The sequence below is a fragment of the Micromesistius poutassou genome, assembly GCF_964030765.1.
Source record: "Micromesistius poutassou genome assembly, chromosome: 5".
NCBI classification, from domain to species: Eukaryota; Metazoa; Chordata; class Actinopteri; order Gadiformes; family Gadidae; genus Micromesistius; species Micromesistius poutassou.
Genome location: NC_140275.1, coordinates 5447226 through 5468528, shown reverse-complemented (window position 1 = coordinate 5468528; position 21303 = coordinate 5447226). Strand labels below are relative to the sequence as shown.

The 21303-nt window shown below is 44.7% G+C and overlaps 2 protein-coding genes across 3 annotated transcripts in view; both read left to right on the top strand.

Moving 5' to 3' along the window:
• Nucleotides 1-3387, top strand: part of hira (histone cell cycle regulator a) — a 14635-nt gene extending 11248 nt beyond the window's left edge. For both annotated transcript variants that reach the window (XM_084468034.1, XM_084468033.1), the window contains exons 20-24: nucleotides 15-120; nucleotides 296-418; nucleotides 524-687; nucleotides 1262-1350; nucleotides 2465-3387. In XM_084468034.1, the coding sequence (XP_084324160.1) occupies nucleotides 15-120; nucleotides 296-418; nucleotides 524-687; nucleotides 1262-1350; nucleotides 2465-2581 (599 nt within the window). In that variant the 3' untranslated portion in view covers nucleotides 2582-3387. The remainder of the gene's footprint in view (nucleotides 1-14; nucleotides 121-295; nucleotides 419-523; nucleotides 688-1261; nucleotides 1351-2464) is intronic.
• A 4277-nt stretch (nucleotides 3388-7664) lies between these two features.
• Nucleotides 7665-8873, top strand: LOC311343984 (uncharacterized protein; the record flags this gene model as incomplete). The annotated part of the gene is made up of 2 exons (XM_084468931.1): nucleotides 7665-8290; nucleotides 8618-8873. The coding sequence occupies 2 exons, from the start codon at nucleotides 7665-7667 to the stop codon at nucleotides 8871-8873; spliced, it is 882 nt and encodes a 293-aa protein (XP_084325057.1).
• Between the last annotated feature and the right edge of the window lie 12430 nt (nucleotides 8874-21303).

Below are 21303 nucleotides of genomic sequence, written 5' to 3'. Positions count from 1 at the left end.
CGCTCTGCCTCTAGGTGGTGACATCACCGTCTCCCAGACTCTGCTGACCCAGCAGGGGGTGCCGGTGGTGGCTCTGACCAACGGGAAGTCCTACTGCTTCAGCTCGGCCCTGGACACATGGTGAGACACTGAGTCAAAGCTCACTTTATCCTTGGAGAACAGCAACACAATACAAAGTGCTTACCAAGTCAAAGACGACAATAACAAGAAAAAAGTTTTACAGTAGACCCAAGAATCACATGATGGATACATTAGAGCAAACAGAAGTGTAAAGTGATGTGTCTCTCCCTCCCAGGGCTCTGATAGCAGATAAAGCCGACTCATTGGTTCAGTGTGCAGACTTCAGGAGCTGCCTGACTACCCATGATGCACCTGTTCCTTCTGGACCACTGGCGGTCATGCAGGGTCGTAACCTCAAGTAGGACACAAACACACACACAATCATCAATCACAAAAATTCTTCTACTGTCTAGAGATGAATCCATGGTAATTAATGAATGTGTCTCTCATTCCCTCTCTCTAGTGGGGGTCGTCTGGTCTCCCGTCTCTCCACTGCTCCCCAACAGCTCCAGCAGTCCCTCACCTCCTCCTTCCTGGAGTGCCAGCTGGCCTCCGCCCACGTGCTGCTGTCTCCCCAGGAGTATCGCTACTGGCTGCTCATCTACGCCCGCTTCCTCGTCACAGAGGGTAAGCTGGCTAGCTCGTTAAAGGGGTAGTTCGGAATTTTGGACATTGGAATTCATTTCCAAGTGAGCCAGTGTGTTATTTATCATTGGAGACCATTTTCAACACGTTTCATTCAGTCCTAGTTGCAGAAATCGCTGGTGCTAGGCTAGTGCAGGTCGAGGGGAACTGCTAGCCTGCCAATAAAAACAGCTTTACCCACTCCACAGTACACCTGCTATCGGGACATTTATCTTGTAGTGTGGGGTCAGCTTTAGGGAGGGTTGGTGAGCTAGTTCGATAAGAATCCTTTTTTATCTTATTGAGCTAGAAGTTGCATCAGTTACTTCTGCCTAACTACGTAATAAAGTTATGCAAAGGCAGGGCACATTTGGTCCATTCAGAAAAAAGGCAACTGTCTTGGCACAGCCTCAGCCACAGATTTATTTATTTATTTATTTATTATTATTATTATTATTATTATTATTATTAGACTGGAAATGAGCCTTGGGTGAAATTGCTCAAAGTACCAACATTTCAACAATTCAAATTCTGATTGCTTAGTTGTGTGTGTGTGTGTGTGTGTGTGTGTGTGTAGGCTCCGAGTACCGGCTCCGAGAGCTGTGTAAGGAGCTGCTGGGACCTGTCCACAAATCAGCTGCGTCCTCCTGGGAGCCCACCACTCTGGTACCCGTCTCTTTACTCTCTCTACCTGTCTGTCATTCTACCCGTCTGTCTCTACCCTTCTGGTGATGTCTACCTGTTTTTCTCCACACATCTATCTACACATCTACCTGTCTCTCTCTACATGTCACTCTCTGTACCTGTCTGTCAGCCTGCCTGTCTAGGGATGTGTTACGTAACACGGTATTAAACAGGCCCTGGGGCTGAATACATTCTGTGGTATCGATAAGCTCCCTATTTGTGAAATGAAGGAAATACATTTTCTTTTCATTTAGGCTAGATATACTTTTTTATCATGATATAACTCGCATAAAGATGCATTTGGGCTATTTTTGACTCAGTTGCGGCAGATCTTCAAAGCAGGTCGCACACGAGCCACCAAGTGTGGTGTAGTAGAAATCGGCCCTGGGAGGGTTCCAGTTGAACGTCTGTTAGTGGATAAAGGTTGGGTGCAGGGGTTATATCACGGCTGTTTTGAAGCGCCTGGTTAAGCACTGTCACCATCCACCCAAGTTCCAGTTAAGACACACGTGTTGTTTATTAATTAATTAATTAAATTCTGAAGTACAATTAACATTCTTCGAAAGATGTGTTGTTCTTAATTAGTAGTTTTTCCTTCTGAAAGAACTGATAAGAGTACTGTTAAGGTACCGGTTCGATAAGCAGTATCGATAAGAGTAGTAGTATTGTATAAGTCTTAACGATACCCATCCCTATGTCTGTGACCCCTCTGGTGATGTCTACCTGTCTCTCCCATGACCTGCCTCTCCATCCATCTCTCTCTCTCTCTACCTGTAGTTCTCTCTACATTCTAACCTGTCTCTCGTTACCTGTATGTTTCTCTACCTGTCTGTCTTTGTCTTTCTGTCTACCTGTCTCTCTCTCTCGACCGGTCTGTCTTTCTCTCTTCCACTCTGGTGCCTGTCTGTCTGTCTAAATGACTGTCTCTGGTGTCTGTCTGTCTGTCTAAACGGCTGTCTCTGGTGCCTGTGTCTGTTTAAATGACTGTCTCTGGTGTCTGTCTGTCTGTCTAAACGGCTGTCTCTGGTGCCTGTGTCTGTCTAAATGACTGTCTCTGGTGTCTGTCTGTCTGTCTAAACGGCTGTCTCTGGTGCAGGGACTCCACAAGCGGGAGTTACTGCGGGAGGTGTTGCCGGTCATCGGCCAGAACCTCCGCTTCCAGAGAATCTTCACAGAGTACCAGGACCAGCTGGAGCTGGTCCGCAGCAAATGACACACACACAGGTGCAGACACACGCTCACACAGCAATGACTATGAGTGGACTGACTCAATCAATGAGACACGACCGGAGTGACGCTTTTTTTCAATTCAAACTTTTATTTGAGTTCCTGGTTTCTCTCCGCCCGGCGACCGCCCGGCGAGGAGGAGGAGGAAGATGGTGGGAGGATGAGGAGGAGAACAGACGATGAGAACTAAAGGAGCACTTTGTTTAGATATCTCCATGTGCCACCTGGAGAGATTCAAAGTGCACTTAAAGCTGTTGTTGAGGATGTTGAGTTCTTCTTTTACAATCCACTGTATGCCATATCATCGTCACGCTGAAGAACACATCTGTCTACTGGTTGGCCACGCCTCTGCGTATGACATCTCCCCAGAAGTGCATCCTGGGAGTAGTACACCAAGAAGTATGATGACAATCTCCCTCCTCTCAGACCCGACCAGCTGGCTCTGATGATGTTTCCTCCTCCACCTAGCGGGTGAAGTCTGGCCTCGCCTGCCTTGGAGTCCATCATCCAACCTCTGACCTTTAACCTCTGAGCTCTGCCCCACGGTTGCCAGTGTTCATATTACTGTTGTTTCTTAGGAAAACACAAAGATGTTAACTGATATCAGGACAATATATTGATAAGAGAAGTAAATCGGAGATGGCACAATGCACATACAGGCACTACAGTACAGCTGCCTATGGTACTGTATGGTGAAGAGATGGAACACAATGTCAGAGACAGACGGACGGAGGGACAGACTGTTACACAGCCAAGGTTTGAGCTGAGATGGACGGCCTTTGTTCTTTGTTACTCATTTCTAAGTGTTAAAATAAGTATCCATTTTCTATTAAAAAAAGGAATCATGTAATGACAACTTCAACTGCTCTTGTTTTAGTTTTTTGTGTGTGTGTGTGTGTGTGTGTGTGTGTGTGTGTGTGTGTGTGGGTGTGGGTGTGGGTGTGGGGGTGGGTGGGTGGGGGGAATTGAAAAATAACTTGCTCAAATTGTGTGGGTTTGTATGCAGTTTATTGTAGGCTTAGTGGTGACCACTAGCCTACAACCACAGTACAATAAAACCATCTGATGACAGTATTTATTTCATTCTGAATATTGTAAATAAATGTAATTGCTTTATAATAATTTAACGGAAGTATAAACGACAGGAAATGTGTCATGTAAATATAATATTATATAAATAGTATTTTGTATAATAAGGGCTATATGTAGGTCTTTCTAAGAATTACAACAAAAAAATGAGGTGCTTTGTCAGTTCTTAAAAAACATGCCGTTTCACACGCGTCTCTGTCTCATAAATTAACTTAAACTCATGTGTGTCACCTATTGGCCACCACGCGTCTTTGTCTAATCAATTAACGTCAATTAACTCTCCTCAGGTGTGTCACCTGTTGGCCACGCGCAGCCAAAGATAGTGGACGTTTACAGTCGCGCAGGTGTGTGGCGCGCCTCGGGTCATTTGCCTAGAAGGAACAGTTCGCTCTCTGTTGGGCGGTTAGCGGTTCTAGAAAGAACAGTTCGCTCTCTGTTGGTCGGCGAGCGGTTCGAACCCCTGAGAGACCGAAGAGGGGAAGAGATGTTCAACGAGCGACCGGGATAGGAAAGTCAAAGCGTTACTCTTCACACGTTGAGACATCCCACGTTGTGCAGTGAAGAGCCAACTCAACACTGAGTAAGTCACTGGGAGTGTTTCTCCAATCCTCATTCTCAGGAATTTCGCATCCCATCCTTCTAAAAAGCAGCCTGCTGGTCTGCAACAACATGTTGGGTCACTGCGCTCCCCCGGAGGGACCGGCCGGCTGCTTTTTAGAACGGTCACCTTCTCACCCACATGTCGATGTTATTGTCATCTAATGTAAAGTTTGTTGATTGCTGCTGCACATCCCAAACGACGCCAATGGAAACGTGTTAATGTGGACGAACCCTAAACACACAATAGGTAGTGTGTCAATACTTAAGAGGTGTGTTCGTCTGCAGGATGCTGGGCGACACTTCTACACATTACTTTTGAAAAGTAAATCTAAACAGAGTTTAACACGGTTACTATTTTCACTTGGTTCGATTTGGGTTAGAATTAATAATATAGTTTGGACTTTATTGGCTAAACTTGACTAGTGCACAAAGATGGGATGTGCATGGACGTAAAAAAAATCGGATTTAATTTTTATAGTTAATGCGTGACTATAATTATTTAGCACCAATTACTAGATCATGAGATGCAATGGGCGGTATGTAGCTGTTCTGCTGAAAGGGCCTCACCTGAGTAGCCTACTTCGTGTTTACCAGTCAGTGTCCAGGTGTAGGCTATAACAGGGCTTTGCCTGAGTAGTCAGTGTCCAAGTGTAAAACAGGGCGTTGCCTGAGTAGTCTGTGTCGAGGTGTATAGCAGGGCTTTACCTGAGTAGTCAGTGTCCATGTGTCAGAGATGGGGTCGACAGATTAAGGACTTGTGACTTGCTTGATCAACAGTGATTAAAGACTTGACTTGGACTTGCTATCCATGACTTGAGACTTTACTTAGACTAGCATGCAATGACTGAACAAGTCATTGCTGTCTTGGTTAATATGTAAATTATCAAAATATATATATATATATTTTCGATTGGATGTTTCCTGTTGCATGTGGGCGAGCCTGGCAAGCTGTAATCTCTACCAAGTGACACACGCACACCCCGTAACTCTAGCTATAGAGTGGCCGGAGCTTCGAAGATGGAAGGTGTAAGTAGCCTACGAGTCCTACTGCTCCTATAAGTCAGAAGTACGCCGGCGCTCCCCATACGCAGAGTAGGCCTACGCTGGGGGGCGGCCCAAAATGAAGGTTGATAATTATTACATTTCAATTTTCACTACTACCCTAACCCTGAAAGGGACATAATTTACTAAACATCATCGCTGGCGTAAAACGATTTTGACTGTAGCAGTTGGATGTTGATGTCCATGTCCTACAGGCTGCAGCCAGACATAATTGCCAATTCAGGAAGTATCAGAGAGTCTGAGAACCCGGCGCAGTCTTTAAAATTATTAATATCAGAGAATATCCCAGTCAGTTCGGCCGCGGTGCAATGAATGAATATAGATCTTTAACACGTCCGAAGAAAAAAAACATTTATTTTGACAGATGAGATCGAAGTTATTAGCCTACTTTACAACCTCGTTGATGAGCAACATTTAGAAAAACATGTACTTTTAATTTGTGTGTGTGTGTGGGTGTGGGGGTGGGGGTGTGGGTGTGTGTGTCATTTTAACTTTTGAGTGGTTATCGGGAATTTATGGAGCACATCCTCTTTCAGGGGATGGGTATGTTAATGAAACAGGGATGTTTTTTTATAAAGTCCAACTACTGGATGGATTGACTTCTGTAGTTTCGTTTGTTAAGCCTATTACTCCAGGCATTATTCTTCACTGGTTGGAAGGTTCTAATAAAGAAATGAAATCCCAGTAATCTTTGGTCTTCGATTTAATTAATTATGGCATGTATATTGATAACCCAATGGAATTGACTTTGCATAAATTTGGTAATTTAAACATGTAGTTTATCATGTTGATTGCCATGTTAAGTTGGCGCAACTTACAGTAGCTTCACATGTAGTGAACTACTTTTGCTGTGTTTGTGTAACTTAGCTTGCTACATTTGACTGGGTGGTAGCTTCTGTGTAGTGAAGCTTTATTCATGGCAGAGTAACTGGTAACTTAGCTCACTACATTTTCAAAGTAGCTTGCCCAACACTGGTTTTAATCATGTTGACGTTTTAGGCCTAATTACATTTTTTCTATTTCTCTGACACACACTCCACTATCCCCCACACACTCCACTATCCCCCACACACTCCACTATCCCCTACACAGACACAGACAGAGGCCTCTGTCACAGAGGCCTCTTTGAAGTATTGGACTTATAAGTCATACTTTAAGTTCTTATTTCATTCTTTGCTGCACTGTATTTTGCGACATATTGAAATATTTGCTGCAAATAAAAGTCCAGCACTTTAAGACGGTTGTCTACCAGCTTATTATATTTCTATGATGTGACTTGCTTGACCTAAGCTTTGACTTGACTTGACTCTCACAAAACTTGCGTGAGACTCGAAGGTGAAGACTTCGAGTCTGTTGGTGTTGACTGCTTTACCTGAGTAGTCAGTGTCCAGGCGTATAACAGGGAAGAGAAACTGCGTCCTTATCGTTTGGATGCAAATGCTTTGCTTGGGTGATTCTCGTGCAGCGGTCGCAGGAGGCCTGTTTGGTTTGTGGTCATTTTTACATAGAATTTACATTGATAAACAAAAATTCCATGTAAATGATGTTGGTGTTGTTGGCTTTGTTTGTCCATATAACTGGGAGATGTATTGCTGTTTTTAAAACAAGTCCCAACACAGACCAGACAGAAGTGATAGTTTGTCGTAATTAAAGCTGCCTTACAACTAATTGCCGGGTGATTCTCTGATGACTTGTATCTGGCCATACCGTATTTGTTTGAATATATGCAATGAAGACTTTGTTTTTGCTGTGGTATTATCTCTTCTGACTATTGAATCTATGTATATTTACGTATACTGGATGGGCCCACTGATCCTTCAAGGAGGGTTCTTGCTATTGTAGAAGTCCTTGATGGACATTGTTATCAGATGTTCTTCCTGGAGGAGATGACTGACTGAGTGTTAATGTTTTTGCTCAGGGCTTCCTCATCTGTAGAGACTTAATGGTATTGATAACAATACTAGCATCCCTCCAACACACACACCACATTTAAATAGTCTTGTTCATGCATGAAAATATGTTTTTCTTCTTCAAATGTGTGCTTCTAAAATTTTAAGTAGGCTCATTTGGATAATTCATGTTCTTTAGGAAAAAGCTTGTCTGTCGTGTCAAGTTTAATATCTTGTGCGTTTCTAATTTACATGTCCCGACTCCCATCTCCAGGCCCTGGACCATCAACTGGCCTTGAGTCTTCTAACCATCATCGCCTCATGCCTGTGTGCTCTGCTCATGCCAGAGCACTGCCACCATAGCCTTTTCACAACCGTGGTCCACTTCTGTGTTACTCTTCCCGGGTTGAGTCCTCTCCTCCTCATGTCATGAATCCGTACAGCATCACCCCGCGGTCCTTCCATCTGCCACACGAGGGAGCTGTGTCCCCCGACTCTCTGCCAAGCCCACCTGACTACGAGGCTCCTTACCATCACCCCGAACTCCAGAGGTCACTGCCAGCCCCTCCCTCTCAGCCAGGGTTCCCCCCTAACCCCACCTCCTTCAACCCAGTCCTATTCTCCTATCCCTCCCCATGCCAGGCCATAATCCCTGCTTCGCCGACCGCCCTCCCTGTCACCAGCCCCTCCGCTCTGCTCTCATTGGCCTCGCCCTTCTCTCCGGCTATGCGCCCATCGCAGGGTCCAGAGGGTAATTTTTTCCCCGACCTAGAGTGCGCCGTGTGCTTCAGCCAGTTCAACAACGTCTTCCGCTGTCCCAAGATGCTTCAATGCAAGCACACCTTCTGCCTTGAGTGTCTGGCGCGCATCAATGTCAAGTCTGTCCATCCTGACACCATCCAGTGCCCCCTGTGTCGCGGGCTGACCCACCTGCCAAGCCTGGGCCTCCCCAAGCTGGACACGGACCCGGCCGTGCTGTCGTACCTCCCGGCCGCCATGCAGAAAGTCTACAGCATCCGCTTCAACCGCACCAAGGGCAAGCTGCAGGTCAAGAGGTCAGTGCCCTGCTGAGAGAAGAATAAAGTATCTTTTTCATATTATCTGTAGTTCTTAGTTGCAATTAGTTTTCTTTCCTTATTTGGATTACTGTCCTGTACTTTCAGCTGTGACACCTGAATTTTCAGTCTGGGATTATAAAAGTTACTTATTTCTGAGCCACATTGGGGCGCAACAATCATGAAATCATAATCTTGACTCTAATTTAAAAGGCTGCTGTACATTCTGCTTGTTTTTCTGGAAGTGGAGAATGCGTTCCCTGCTTCAATGCACATCCCTAAGCGGGTTATGACTGACAATGTACCACGTTCTCTCTTCACTGGTAGGTCATCTGAAGGACCCATGAGGTGGGGTCAGAGGTCCCTCACTCCTCTGCAGTCAGTCAGCCACTCACTCGATGTGGGGCTTCCCAGCCCAAGGAGGGAGGGGGTCGAGGAGGAGGCGGCGGGGGGGATGGGTGGCTTCCTGTTCCGACTGACCGACCGACCGGTGTGTCGCGCCGTGCTCCTCACCTCTGTGGTAACCATGATGATGCTGTTGACCGGCATCGTCATTTTCCTCCTCACCTACAAAAGAAACTGAACACACAGCTTCACAAAGTACCAGGGGGACAATGACCACTAACCCTACCCTCGGGTGAAGTTCTAGAGGTCTTTGGCCTCCTGGTGCCTGTTGATGGCTTTGGAGGGATCGTTGCATACATCCGCCACTAGATTTCACGATTTGATTCATTGAGAAATGGTGAACCCAGAGGTCCCCATGTAAAGGTTTTCTGTGAAGGTGTTCTCAGCTGCTAAGCAACTGAATGGATTCTAGCTAGTACGGTGTAGCTAAGCTGATGTTGCTAAGATGGGCCAGCACAGCTGGGCTAGCCTTACTGTATTTCAGTTTGGCTAGCATAGCTTGGCTAGCTTGCAGTACATGTGCTCGGTTAGCATGTACCTTGTTTTTGCTTAAGTGGTTTGGCTTGATTTAGCGGTTTGTCATCAAGTTGTCTCTACTCAAATGCTAACTTGAATATATATATATATATAAAAGGGTATAAATATATTTTTAATTGTCCAAAGTAAAAAAAACGATTTTGTGCCTGTTTTAAGATGACTTTCTGATGAATTCAGATGAGCATCAAAATGTGCCAGTTAGCATATTTGTGCCATGTTTATTTTTTTACAAAGTTTTAGGCTGTATACCAATGTTTTAGAACGGCCCTTGTTTTAATGTGTATGATAAAAATAAACCATATTTTTAGTTTTCAGTTTCCCTAATATACATGTATTTTAGAAACCAATGTTGACTGCTTGCAAAACTAAAATAAATTATTTTTACAACAGCTTTATAGGTGTCGAGCCTTTATGGTTTTATTGGGAAAATTGTTCTAGGCTTTTCATTTTCATCTTGTATGTTAAAAAGGAGATCCAAACCCCATCACTCCCTGTGGATTGGTTTGCATTAGAAAACCCTGTCTCTAGGGTGTGTCTGCTACTGCATGTAGTGCCTTTATTGACTGATATGGTTACCAGGTCATGTGCTGATTATGTAAAAGAAATTAAAGGCGCTCTCAGGTTTCGTTCCACTTCAAAGTACCTCTGAAATATGCGTCATGTTCTATGCATCATGTTCTAGAAGTTTTCACTTTTAGTGTGAATGAGTGTTCACGTTGCATTTGTATGTACAGTTGCACAGGCAGTGTTGCAATTTCCATCATTCTGTGGGTCATGTTCTTTCATCTTAAAGGAACAGTATGTAAAAACACAGCATCTAGTGGAATGGACTTGGCACAAATGGAATATATTATTCTGAATTATTTTTTTATTGTAAAATCCCATTAAATAAGGCCTTCATATCTGGAGGAGGCTCCTCTTCCATGTATCCACGCCATCTTGCATCGTTATGTTTCTACAGTACCCCAGAAGGGACAAACTTCCCTTGATGACTCGAGGGAAGTTTGTTTGAATTCTTTGTAGTCGCTATCTTACTTGTAAGCTCTGACCTGTAGTTTAACGCATAACTAAATGCAGACTCTTTAATTAAAACAATCAAGAAACCTCATCACTTGGCTGCTCAAGGATGTTGTCGATGATCATCACAATCATTTGGGAAGAACCTTCTGGCACAAACAGGCCAATAGTAGCCACCGTGGCTTCTGTCGTTGGTAAGGGAGCGGTCGGCATCTTGGCTAGATACATCTGAATCCAGAATGGTGTTTAACCAGGAAAGAAAATGGCCAGGCCTCCAACACTCTCTAGCTCTGTTTTCCAGGTTTTATAGTAGTGTTCTTGGTATAGAACGAGGATTTGTGATGTCACAACTAGCTATTGTAGTGATGACTTCAACTGAGATGGAGGTGGTTTTGTTTGAGCCTGGTTCCTGGAGATGATCCCTGCTGGTCCTGGTCCACTAAGCTCCTAAAGGTTCTACATCTCCATGTATCTGATAATCATCTTGAGTTGAGTCTCTCTCAATGGTTTGTATAATTACTTTTTTTATCTGGTACCTCTCCTTTCTTTCTCTCAGATTATCTTGCTATCCTCCCTCTAGATCCGGCCCATTTACTTTAACTCCCCTTTTTGTTTTAACGTATGACTCTCTGCTGGGCTTGTGAGTATGAAGCAATTTCCTGGCCCCAGATAATATGTTGGTTGCTGTCTACTGTCATTAGATGGTCGGTTTTCCTCTTCTCATGTGATGTGCTGGCGTTCTTTACGAATGGTGAGACGTAGCTTTCATGGACTGAGTCTGGGGTTAGTTGGCCTTTGACCCGGATATGGAGTTGACTATTATCCTGGGTGTCATCTGCCACGTGGTCAGCTCACACGGTATGTAGAAAACGTCTCGTGATTCCAGGGCAGGGGTGGGCAATCATTTATCATTGGAGGGCCACATTAAAAATTGAGTGCCATTGAGGGCTGAGGATATTTTAGAAAATATTGCTGTAAAAACATTTGTAAACTCTCCCATGTTGGTGGCTTAGAACCGATGGAAAGCAGAAAACGACAACAGTCTGGTCGTGGGGATGTCGCTTCTCGTGTGACGATCAGATACTGGTGTGGGCCTTGGAGGTGATTGATGTTGATCTATTCTGCTGGTTTTGAAGGGTCATATTTATTGGGTTGTTGTTGACTACAACCTCCGGAGGTGTCTTTACTCAAGACCGCTAGAGAGGGCTCACAGGAGGGATGGTACAGGTGGCAAATTTTTCTCATGAGTTAATAGTTACACACAGAAAATAAAAGAGAAAACAGAATTCTCTGGGACTAGACTAGCACGTGGTTGACCTCGTCAGTGTATTCCTGTGCATGCATGTTCCAAAGGTTTTCCTTCCATTTTCCATCTCGCTAGAACTGACGGTAAAAGGCGATGACCTCAAGCGCTGCGACAGAGCACCTGTTTGTGTCACAGACAAAGAACACTGTCACCCCCTCCCAGAGAACCAGGACCCACGCACGCAGGCATGTATCAACCCGCCGCAGCTAGGCTAGATCTAAAATGGTGTCCTGATAGGATCTGACCGCCTCCCCGACTTACGTGAATACGATATGGGAGATTTTTTTATTATTTACATATGATTCTCTTCTATGTATTACTGAGCGAGATTGTTATGTGTGGGCACTGTGCATGTATTTCCCCAAGTCGTGTGTGGGTATTCGGTGAGATGTAATTTTGTGATTTCCCTCCTAGTGACTGTTGATTAGGCCAAAACAACACAGTGTGCGCAATTGTGGGAACCATAGTTTATTCATGATCTGGTAGACAGTGCAATGTTTGGTTTACATACTCATAAACCTGAACATAAACAGGGAATTACAACTCCAACCCCTATCATGTGGAAATTGCAACCTTATGTCTTGTACATAAAACGTGACTATAATTCCACCATCACTAGTCAAACCCGGGATGAACCCCTATGATCCTGTTTCACTTGTCAACACTGGATATTAGACTCAAGATCCCTTCTGAACCATGTTTCACATTGTCAATACATTCCAAAATATGAGATTTTTATATTTTGGTTTGTTTTTCTTATTTCTTCATTTAATATTCATAGGAAGTTGTTTTTATTTCAATTTTTGTATTCACGCCAGAAATAAATCCTTGTATGTGTAAACTTACATTCCACTTATCCTTTAAAAAAGTTGTGGTCAGCTGGTCTCCTTCTTGTCTCCTCTATCCAGGTGAACCTGACGTGCTACTACGAGCAGGCAGGTTCCCCTGGCGGTCTCGGCACCGCCCAGGTGAGCTGCTCTTGGAGCCCCGCCTCTCCGGGGTCCTCTCTGGTCTTCACTCCATCGTGAGTTCACAGATCCCACCCTGCGGGCCTTGGTTGTATTTTCTGGGTTCTCTCCAGGGGGGAGAGGCTCGGTAGGCAGTCACTGACGTTGCAGTCCCACCTTGTTTATTTACATCTGGCTCTAAGTTATCTGATTGGATGTTTCTCTCAAGACAACAGCCAAGACATTCTGTATGAGGCTCAGATCTTTTCTTGATGTTCACCATCATGGTTGTTTTTTTAGTTGAATTTAAGTAAAAATGTTTGACTGAAGTACTTCAGTTCATTGAATGACCTCTTATCCTTAACAAACCTGTTGGTTAAACTAAAATGTTCTTGTTGTTTATCAGTGTTATTTAGTTTGTGGTTTAAAAGTTTATTTCTAGTCATCTGTTTGTGGTCGTTCTGATGTTTCCTGATGATTCTGATCGTACTAAAACCTAATACGTCAGTATTTAGTGTCAGATTCATGAATGTAAAAGTCTAATTGTGTGTTTGTGTGTGTGTAGGTCTGTGCTGTGGAGCTGTAGCGGGCTCTTGTCGGAGTTCGGGAGAGTCAACGTGATGGTGAGGGTCCACGACCGGGAGGTGGGAGTAGTGCGCTGGTCCGAGCCCCACACCCTCAACCTGTCCAGCATTGGTGAGAACACATAACCTCTCACCTCATTGATTCATGGTTTCAGTTACATCACACATACCCTCAACATGTGCAACCAAGTCCAAGTTGGCAGACTTGGTTGGCCAAATATTATATTAAATATTATTAATGCCAATATTAAATATTGGCATTCATGCGATCCTGAATCCACAATTCCATCATGTTAATTTCCACTTTCGTATCCATGGAACAAGGAAAAGCTACAAGCTGTTCTTTATCAGGACTCAATAAGATGGATGAATGAACGGCTAAAGTGTTGATGATTTTTGCAGTTTCATCCTGTATTGAGGAGGAGCCATTGTTTCTTTACATTTATATCTTATGTTTTTTTATATAAATGGATGGTTTTATGTGGAATGGAATGTGCTTGCTTAATGTGTTTGCTTAATGTATTTCTGTCAAAATTTCTCTCACTATGGCACAGACAAAATCAAACAATGAAGTGATATATTCTAAACAGTCTGTATTAGTGCTGTAGTAGTACATAGCAGCATACAGTCTCTATTAGTGCTGTAGTAGTACATAGCAGAATACAGTCTCTGTTAGTGCTGTAGTAGTACATAGCAGCATACAGTCTCTATTAGTGCTGTAGTAGTACATAGCAGCATACAGTCTCTGTTAGTGCTGTAGTAGTACATAGCAGCATACAGTCTGTGGAACATGTTTCATCATCAGTCTTCATTTCCTTCCTCTCCCTCCAGTCCGGGGGCCCCAGCCCGAGGTGGGCTTCTCACACATCTCTTCCAGCTCTCTGGACCTCTCCTGGACGCCCAGAAACAGTGATCTCTGTCAGGTCTGCTATGCTGCAGAGCTCGGTCCCCGAATCACCCAGGTGTAGTATTAATTAAAACACTCTGGGTTCCTTCAAAAAAGTGTGTGTGTGTGTGTGTGTGTGTGTGTGTTATGGTGTCTATGGTAATGTATGATATTCCAGGACGAGCAAGGCAACTTTATTTATATAGCACTTTTCATACACAAGGCAGACTCAAAGTGCTTCACATATAAACAATAAAGTCATACAATAAAAAGAAAATAATAGATAAGTAAAAGAAAAAAGTAAAATTGATAGAAAATAAAGGCAAAGTTAAAAAAGCATTTTAGAGAAAATAAAGGCAAAGTTAGTAATAAAATAAAAAAATAGATAGAAAATAAAGGCAAAGTTAAAAAGCATTGTAGATTTAAGATTTAGCAGAAAGCTAAAGCAAACAAAAGTCTTCAGTCTTGTTTTAAAAGCTGGCAGAGTTGGGGCAAGTTTTAAATCCTCAGGGAGTTTATTCCAGCTATTTGTTGCTAAATCCTGCTTTCCCTTGTTTCGTGTTGACCCTGGGGATAATTAACAGATTGGTCTCAGAAGATCTTAGTGGTCTAGAAGGCTTATGTAGTGGAAGCATATCAGTTAAATATTTTGGCCCTAAACCATATAGGGATTTATAGGTTAGCAACATGATTTTAAAATCAATTCTCTGACATACAGGGAGCCAATGTAACGATTTAAGAATTGGTGTTATATGATCAAATTTTTTGGTCTTTGTTAGAACTCTAGCAACAGCATTCTGATCAAGCTGCCTAGAGTTTTTTTTGGGAGACCTGTAAGGAGACCATTGCAGTAATCAAGCTTACTAGTGATAAAGGCATGTACAAGTTTTTGTAAGTCTTCGGTGGACATGAGCCCTTTAAGTCTTGCTACGTTTTTAAGGTGATAATATGCTGATTTTGTAACTGATTTGATGTGACTGTCGAAATCTGAATCCATGATAACCCCTAGATTTCTGCCTTTGATTGAGGTTTTCAGGGACAGAGAGTGAAGGTGTTGGGTTACTTTAAGCCAGTGTTTCTCAACCTTTTTTGAGCAAACGCCCCCCTTACCTTACCCTGATCCTCTGGCGCCCCCCCCCCCCCCCCCATTATTATTGTTGTTAATTTTGTTTAAAAAAATTGCGACACCCGTGGGTAGGCTATATCCATCACCAACTCCACTCCAACTCGTGCTACATTGCTTGAATAAAAAACTTCTGTGCCGTTTTGGTTTCTTCTGGACAAGAAAATGTGTATTCAGAGTTTTATTAAAAGGTTTTATTATTGAGCTATTGAAGTTTAATACGTAACAGTGTTTGTGTACATTTTTATTGGTTATTGAACTGTTAACCCGCAAACTTGGGTTCAATATGTGCACGAAAGACTCCCTTTGTTTACGTGACGTTGCCTAGCAACGCTGTGCACGTGTTGCCTTACTATGTAATATGGATGAGGTTCATGTTGCTTAGTGTAATGCCCCATCCGCCGCTTGCTTTGCATGTCCCGCAAACCAACCAGTGGAAGTCAGGGGAGGGCGAACTAGTTTCTAAAGCACCACGCTACTGCGATGAGGTGGGTTTGTTTATCGGCGTTACTATGGCGATCATGACGGCACTGAGCATAGCCGGCACACACGCAAGCGGTCGAACCGGCCTCTGCTACATAGGTAACCTTGGGTTCAGCAGATTATGCGGAACTTCCTTTATACTGTGTCTACGGCTAAACCCTTTTTTGTCTCAGTAATATTCAGGACTACTATCAGTACGGGGGGGGGGCACCCTCCGCTTGGGTGTTATCAGCCTGTGGCCATGACGTGGCAATGGTATCATTGACACAGATGCAAGTTTGATGCCAACATTTTCCAGTTTCTTAAATTAATCTGGAAAATCATAAAGGGAGGAGACAGTAGAGCTGGAGTTGTTGTTATGGGAGAGATGAGGCTGGAGGTCATCGTTGATGGGCAGTGCTGGAGGTCATCGTCGATGGGGGAGTGCAGAGGAGGGGGGTGGCCGTTCCTCGCCAAGCCAGCATCAGCAAAGGGGGAGGCATGGTGTCGCTGGTGTCGGGCAGACTGTTGTCTCTCTTCAAGGTCTGTGGTCAGATAGTGGCAGAGTAGAAGTGTGGGGGAGGCTGTAGTCTCGCTTCTTCTCAACCTGTGCTCTGACTGTGGCCTGTGTGTTAGACCATGGCAGGATAGATTTGTGGGAGAGCGAGAAGAAAAGATTGTCCCTTAACAGTTTTGAGCCTAACCTGTGGTTGTAGGCCATCTGCTCTGAAAAGATATTTGTGCCCCCAGAACAAGTTGAAATTGTCAATAAAGCCCCTTCCTCTTTCATTGCAGACTCTTGAAAGCCATGTATTCAGTGCAAGTAGACGACTGAATCTGTTTATTCCCCTGTCAACTGCTGGTAGGGGTCCACTGATGAATGACTTAATGTGTCATTTGTCCAGTATGTCCAATAGTTAAGTGAAATCCCTCTTCAGAAGTTCTGACTGTTCTATTTGAATATCATAAAGTCCTGCATGCACAATAACCTGTGAGATTTTGGGGTTTTCAATATAATTGTGGCTAGTTTCTGGTTGACATCACTAACCATCACATCAGGGAAGTAGCATGTTTTGATCTTCTTACCGGTTATATCCTTTATGGTTGAGTCTCCTACAATCAGAGTGTCTGGTTCATCTGCTTTCTGTGAGATGGGCCCTTGTTGGCTTGAGGTGGCGGTGACAGACGCATGCACAGCTTGCCTCCCTGGCGACTGGTTCTTGTTCCGTCTCTGTCCGCACTGTCCGTCTGAACACATCTCGGGGCTCAGGGGTGCACGGCTGGCAGACGCATGTGTAGTTGGCCTCTCTGGCGACAGGGTCATGGTCGGTCTCTGTCTGCACCTTCCGTCTAGAGGCATCTCGGGGCTCAGGGGTGGGGATGGGTGGCAGGCACGTTTGTGGACTCTTGAAGTGGCAGGAACCGGTTCTTCAGCAGCAGGGTTAACTTCAGCGATTGGCTAATCCGGCTGATACATGCTACTTTAGTTTTGGGAAGCTTAGCATTTGGTGTCGAGTGAACTTGTTGATTCACTTTGGTATGTTGTTTGGGCTTAGCACCGACTCTGTGCCAGTGAGAGGCAGCTCGAACTGTCTCTCTCTTGTCCAGCTTCAGGAAGGATACCGTGTAGCTTTGATCATCTTGTTGTGTATTTGTCTGAGCTAGCTCAGCAAACTCACCCATCGGCACTGTATCCTGGATTCCTTTGCATATTTCTAATGCTGCTAGCCTCGGTTCAAATACAGCCACTGTCTGTTGCAGTTTGGTGCAGTCTGTGCATTTCCCAGTCCCTGTGCCTGAGACATCCGTGTACAGAGGCATGTTGGCGATAGGAAAGTCCAAGGCGTTTGCTGCGGTCTGATCCAGTAGTCATAAAAAGTGCCAAAATGTATTGTTGAATCGAGCGATGGAGGTCGACGGAAACAAACGATATATTCTTAAGTATTATGATCATGAAATAAAATAGAATAAAGTAGACCTGAACGATGAATTAAGTAGTTTTTGCCACTGCCTAGCGGAGCTTCGGGAAACATGACCTCTCGCTCTGCTGCCTCTTATCTCTTCCAGCAGGTGAGGGTGGAGCGAGGACAGCCGGTGGTGTACACCCTACAGGAGCTGCTTCCCTCCACGCTGTACAGCGTAACGGTGGCCTGCAGGCCACACTCAGGCTCCTGGGGCATCTGGAGCGCAGAACGCAAAGGGCGCACCCTGGAGAGAGGTCAGTCATCGTCCAGGTCAAACCCAGCAGAGCTTTTCTTGTGACGCCCATCAATAACCAATAACATCAATAACCCTGGTGCCCCAGCCCCATCCGCGGCCCCTGACGTGTGCTACCGTCTGGAGAGGAGGTGGGAGGACCCCGGAGCTCCTCCTCTGCTCCTGCTCTGGCTGATGTGGACGGTAGAAGAACACTTGCACTTTCACTGGACCTGCTTCAGAGAGAAGGATCCATATTGGTCAAATCAATTTAGTGTAGCTTAAGTCGATGTAGCAGACACTTTTAGGCAAAGGTACACACAAGAGAGGGAGAGAAGAGTTGAAACATACAATCAAATGACTACTGACGTTTGATTTTTTGAAAACAATCGACCGAGAGCAGAGTAGCTTTAGGAATATGAAAAGGATTTTAAAAACGTATATTTCTCCCAGGAGCTTGACGTCACCCTCGCAGGAGGTCGTATCCAAGGTTACCAGGTCAGCTACTACTCATCAGCAAACAAAGCCCAGGTGACAGTCAACGTGACAAGGCTGACGGCGAGCCTAGTGGTGGAGGAGGAGCGCTGCAGGGTCACGGTCACAGCATTCAACTCCATGGGGTTCGGCCCCGTGCGGTCGCTCACCACAGAGCCACACCAATGTGAGTCTGCACCACGCTGCACATAGAATAATGGAATAGCATGGGATATCATGTCACAAACACAACGGTAGCCTCATACTGATTAATACCTGATTTCTTGCTAATGGATGGACAGACAGACAGACGGATGGATTACAGAGTCCCAAAAGGGGCATTTCTACTGTGTCTGGCTGGAGGGGGGGAAAGCACGTTACATTAGAGGTTATCTCAGATCCAGCAGTCCCTCCGTTATAGAAAAACTTCTGGGAGTAGACAAATGATGATGATGAGGAACATGATGGAGTTGCTGGGTGTGTTTGACAGCCCTGCCACTGCCGAGCCACCTGTGGGCTGTCAGTCTTTATCCTGATCACGTGGGATTCCTGGTCCAATGGGCGATGGACAGGGTTTCTCCCGCCCCTCCTACTGCCTCGGGCCCTCCTGCCTATCGAGGGGCCTGGTCCCACGCCGTCCCTGGGAGCTGGTTTGCTGTTGAGTGGCGGTCTGAGGGGATAGACTCCCTCAGCGGCTGGACGAGGGTGGACAACACCTCAGCTGTCATCCAGGGTACGCCTCAGCCAGCCATCACCTAGTTCACTATCAGTTAGTTAGCCATTAGATCTGATAGATCAGATAAGTAGTAATCAGCGAGTTAGCCATCTGCTAGTTAGTCATATGCTAGTTATCTATCTGGTAATTACAGTATGATGATGAGGATATTACAATGAGGAAGATAATAACCATGGTACCCTCTTCAGGTGACCTGGACCTTGAGCAGATCTACACCATCACGGTCCACCCTGTGCACGGTCACCTCTGTGGCCCACCACGCTCCCTTACTGCTAGCCTGCAGCATGGAGGTCACTAAACACACTGTTAACAGCTTTGCATCCCAAATCAATTTTTTACGTCCATTAAAAACCTTTTTTTTCCCAATAGATGGAACCCTATAGTCATACTGCAATGATCACACATTTAATTATTCAGTTAAACGGGGGACCAATTGGATAGGCTTATAGATTACCATTCAAGCCTGCTTGCTGTTAACATGAAAACATGGTAGTGGAAAACTGTCATGTGCTGTGTCTACTTCGCATCAGACTTGGTCTGCAAGGTATAGACCCAGACAACTCAGTTAGTGTGCAAAGACCTTGACAAACATGACACACACGAGTGTTGGTGAACGGGGATGTGGTTCTGAGTAGCAGAAGTAGAATGTATTCCAATAAATGTGGGGGACAGTTGTAAAACAGTTGTTTCTTAATGACGGCTGTTTTCAAAATAATGTGTTGGATGTTAAGATGAACCAATGTTTGAGTCAGAGATTAAATCTCCTTCTGTTCTTCCTCTGTGGTTCTAACCTGAACTACGCATTTCCTCAGCTCTGCTTGAGGTCGTCAATCTGAGTTTGGTGGACGTGACCAAAACTGCGATAACTGCTCAGTGGGCGTGGCAGAGGAAGACTGAACCCAGAGTGGAGCGATACAGAGTGGTGTTGAGATGTGATTGTGATTCAGAGGACCAAGGTAGACCGGACCCAGCTCACCAGGTTTAAGAAGGACTCTTCAATATGTTGCATATGTTTATATACTGTATATATACAGTATGTGTATGTATACCTGAACTTGCAAGTTCCTTGATAAAATACCTTTATATTCAGGTGAAGAGTTTAAATTGTTAAAATGTCAATGTAAAAGGTCACAACTGACCGCTTAGATTGGACGGGATGTTACAATTTAAAAGATAATGGTATATAATAGAAAAATCTTCATCTTTCAGCATTGCTCCTGTTTCCAGACCGGAAACAGCATACCTTTCAAAACCTGATCCCCGACGAGGAGTATTTTCTTCTGCTACTGGCTGATAATATCACCAGAGAGATTATCAGAACCCCTTTTGGTGCGTTTCCATGGCAGCAAGGAGGAAAAAACTTTCCTGGAGATAAGATAACTTTATTTTTCAACTTGGACCCCATTTTCTTTTTTTTTTTAAATAATTTTTATTATTTTCATCAAAAGGAAATACATATACCATTGTACGGTGTAATTTCATACTTCAATCAGCATACAATTCCTGGTAGTAACAGTATTCCTCTACTCCAGGGGTGTCAAACGTACGGCCCGCGGGCCTAATCCGGCCCGCAGTGTAATTTAATCCGGCCCGCCAGATAATATCTAATGTCTATCAGAACTGGCCCACCGGCATATCGCATTTCAACGTCAATGCGCGTCCTGGTGCGGTAACACTGGCGCGTCAACTCCGGCAGATCGCAATCCCGCACCCAGGCTTAATCCAGGCTTTGTTATCGTGTCTGACTAAGTCTCACTCTGAACGCCTGGCAGGTTGAGTTGAGGTTGAGGCTGCAGGAAGAGAACGTGGCGGATTGGAAAGTTGGAGAAAGAAATGCAGGCGATTTTGTTGTGTTGGACTGCAGAATGCGTGGCTTAATGTTAACTCAAAGACGGTTGAGATTGTCATGACAATCATTTCCTGCAACAACTCAATGCTTCAGAGCAGAACTTGTAAATAGACGGGCGCTATTGCCCATAAGGGTTCCAGTTCAGTCAGAGAGGTAAGGCATGGGCTGAAGCATTGCGGGTGCGGCAGTAGCTCAGGAGGTAGAACGGAAGGCTGCTAGTTCGACCCCCGGCTCCTCCTAGCTGAGTGTCGAGGTGTCCCTGAGCAAGACACCTTACCCTAACTGCTCTTGGCAATCTGGCTGTTGCCTTGCGTGGTTGACACCGCCGTCGTTGTGTGAATGAATGGTTGTAAGTCACTTTGGATAAAAGCCTCAGCAAAATAAATGTAAATGTAAGCATTCTCCCTCAATCCTGTCCCAGTTTCCAAAATAGTTGTCCACATTAGTCACTTAGACCCAAAATGGTGTGAATATTGGGTGAAGGTTTAACA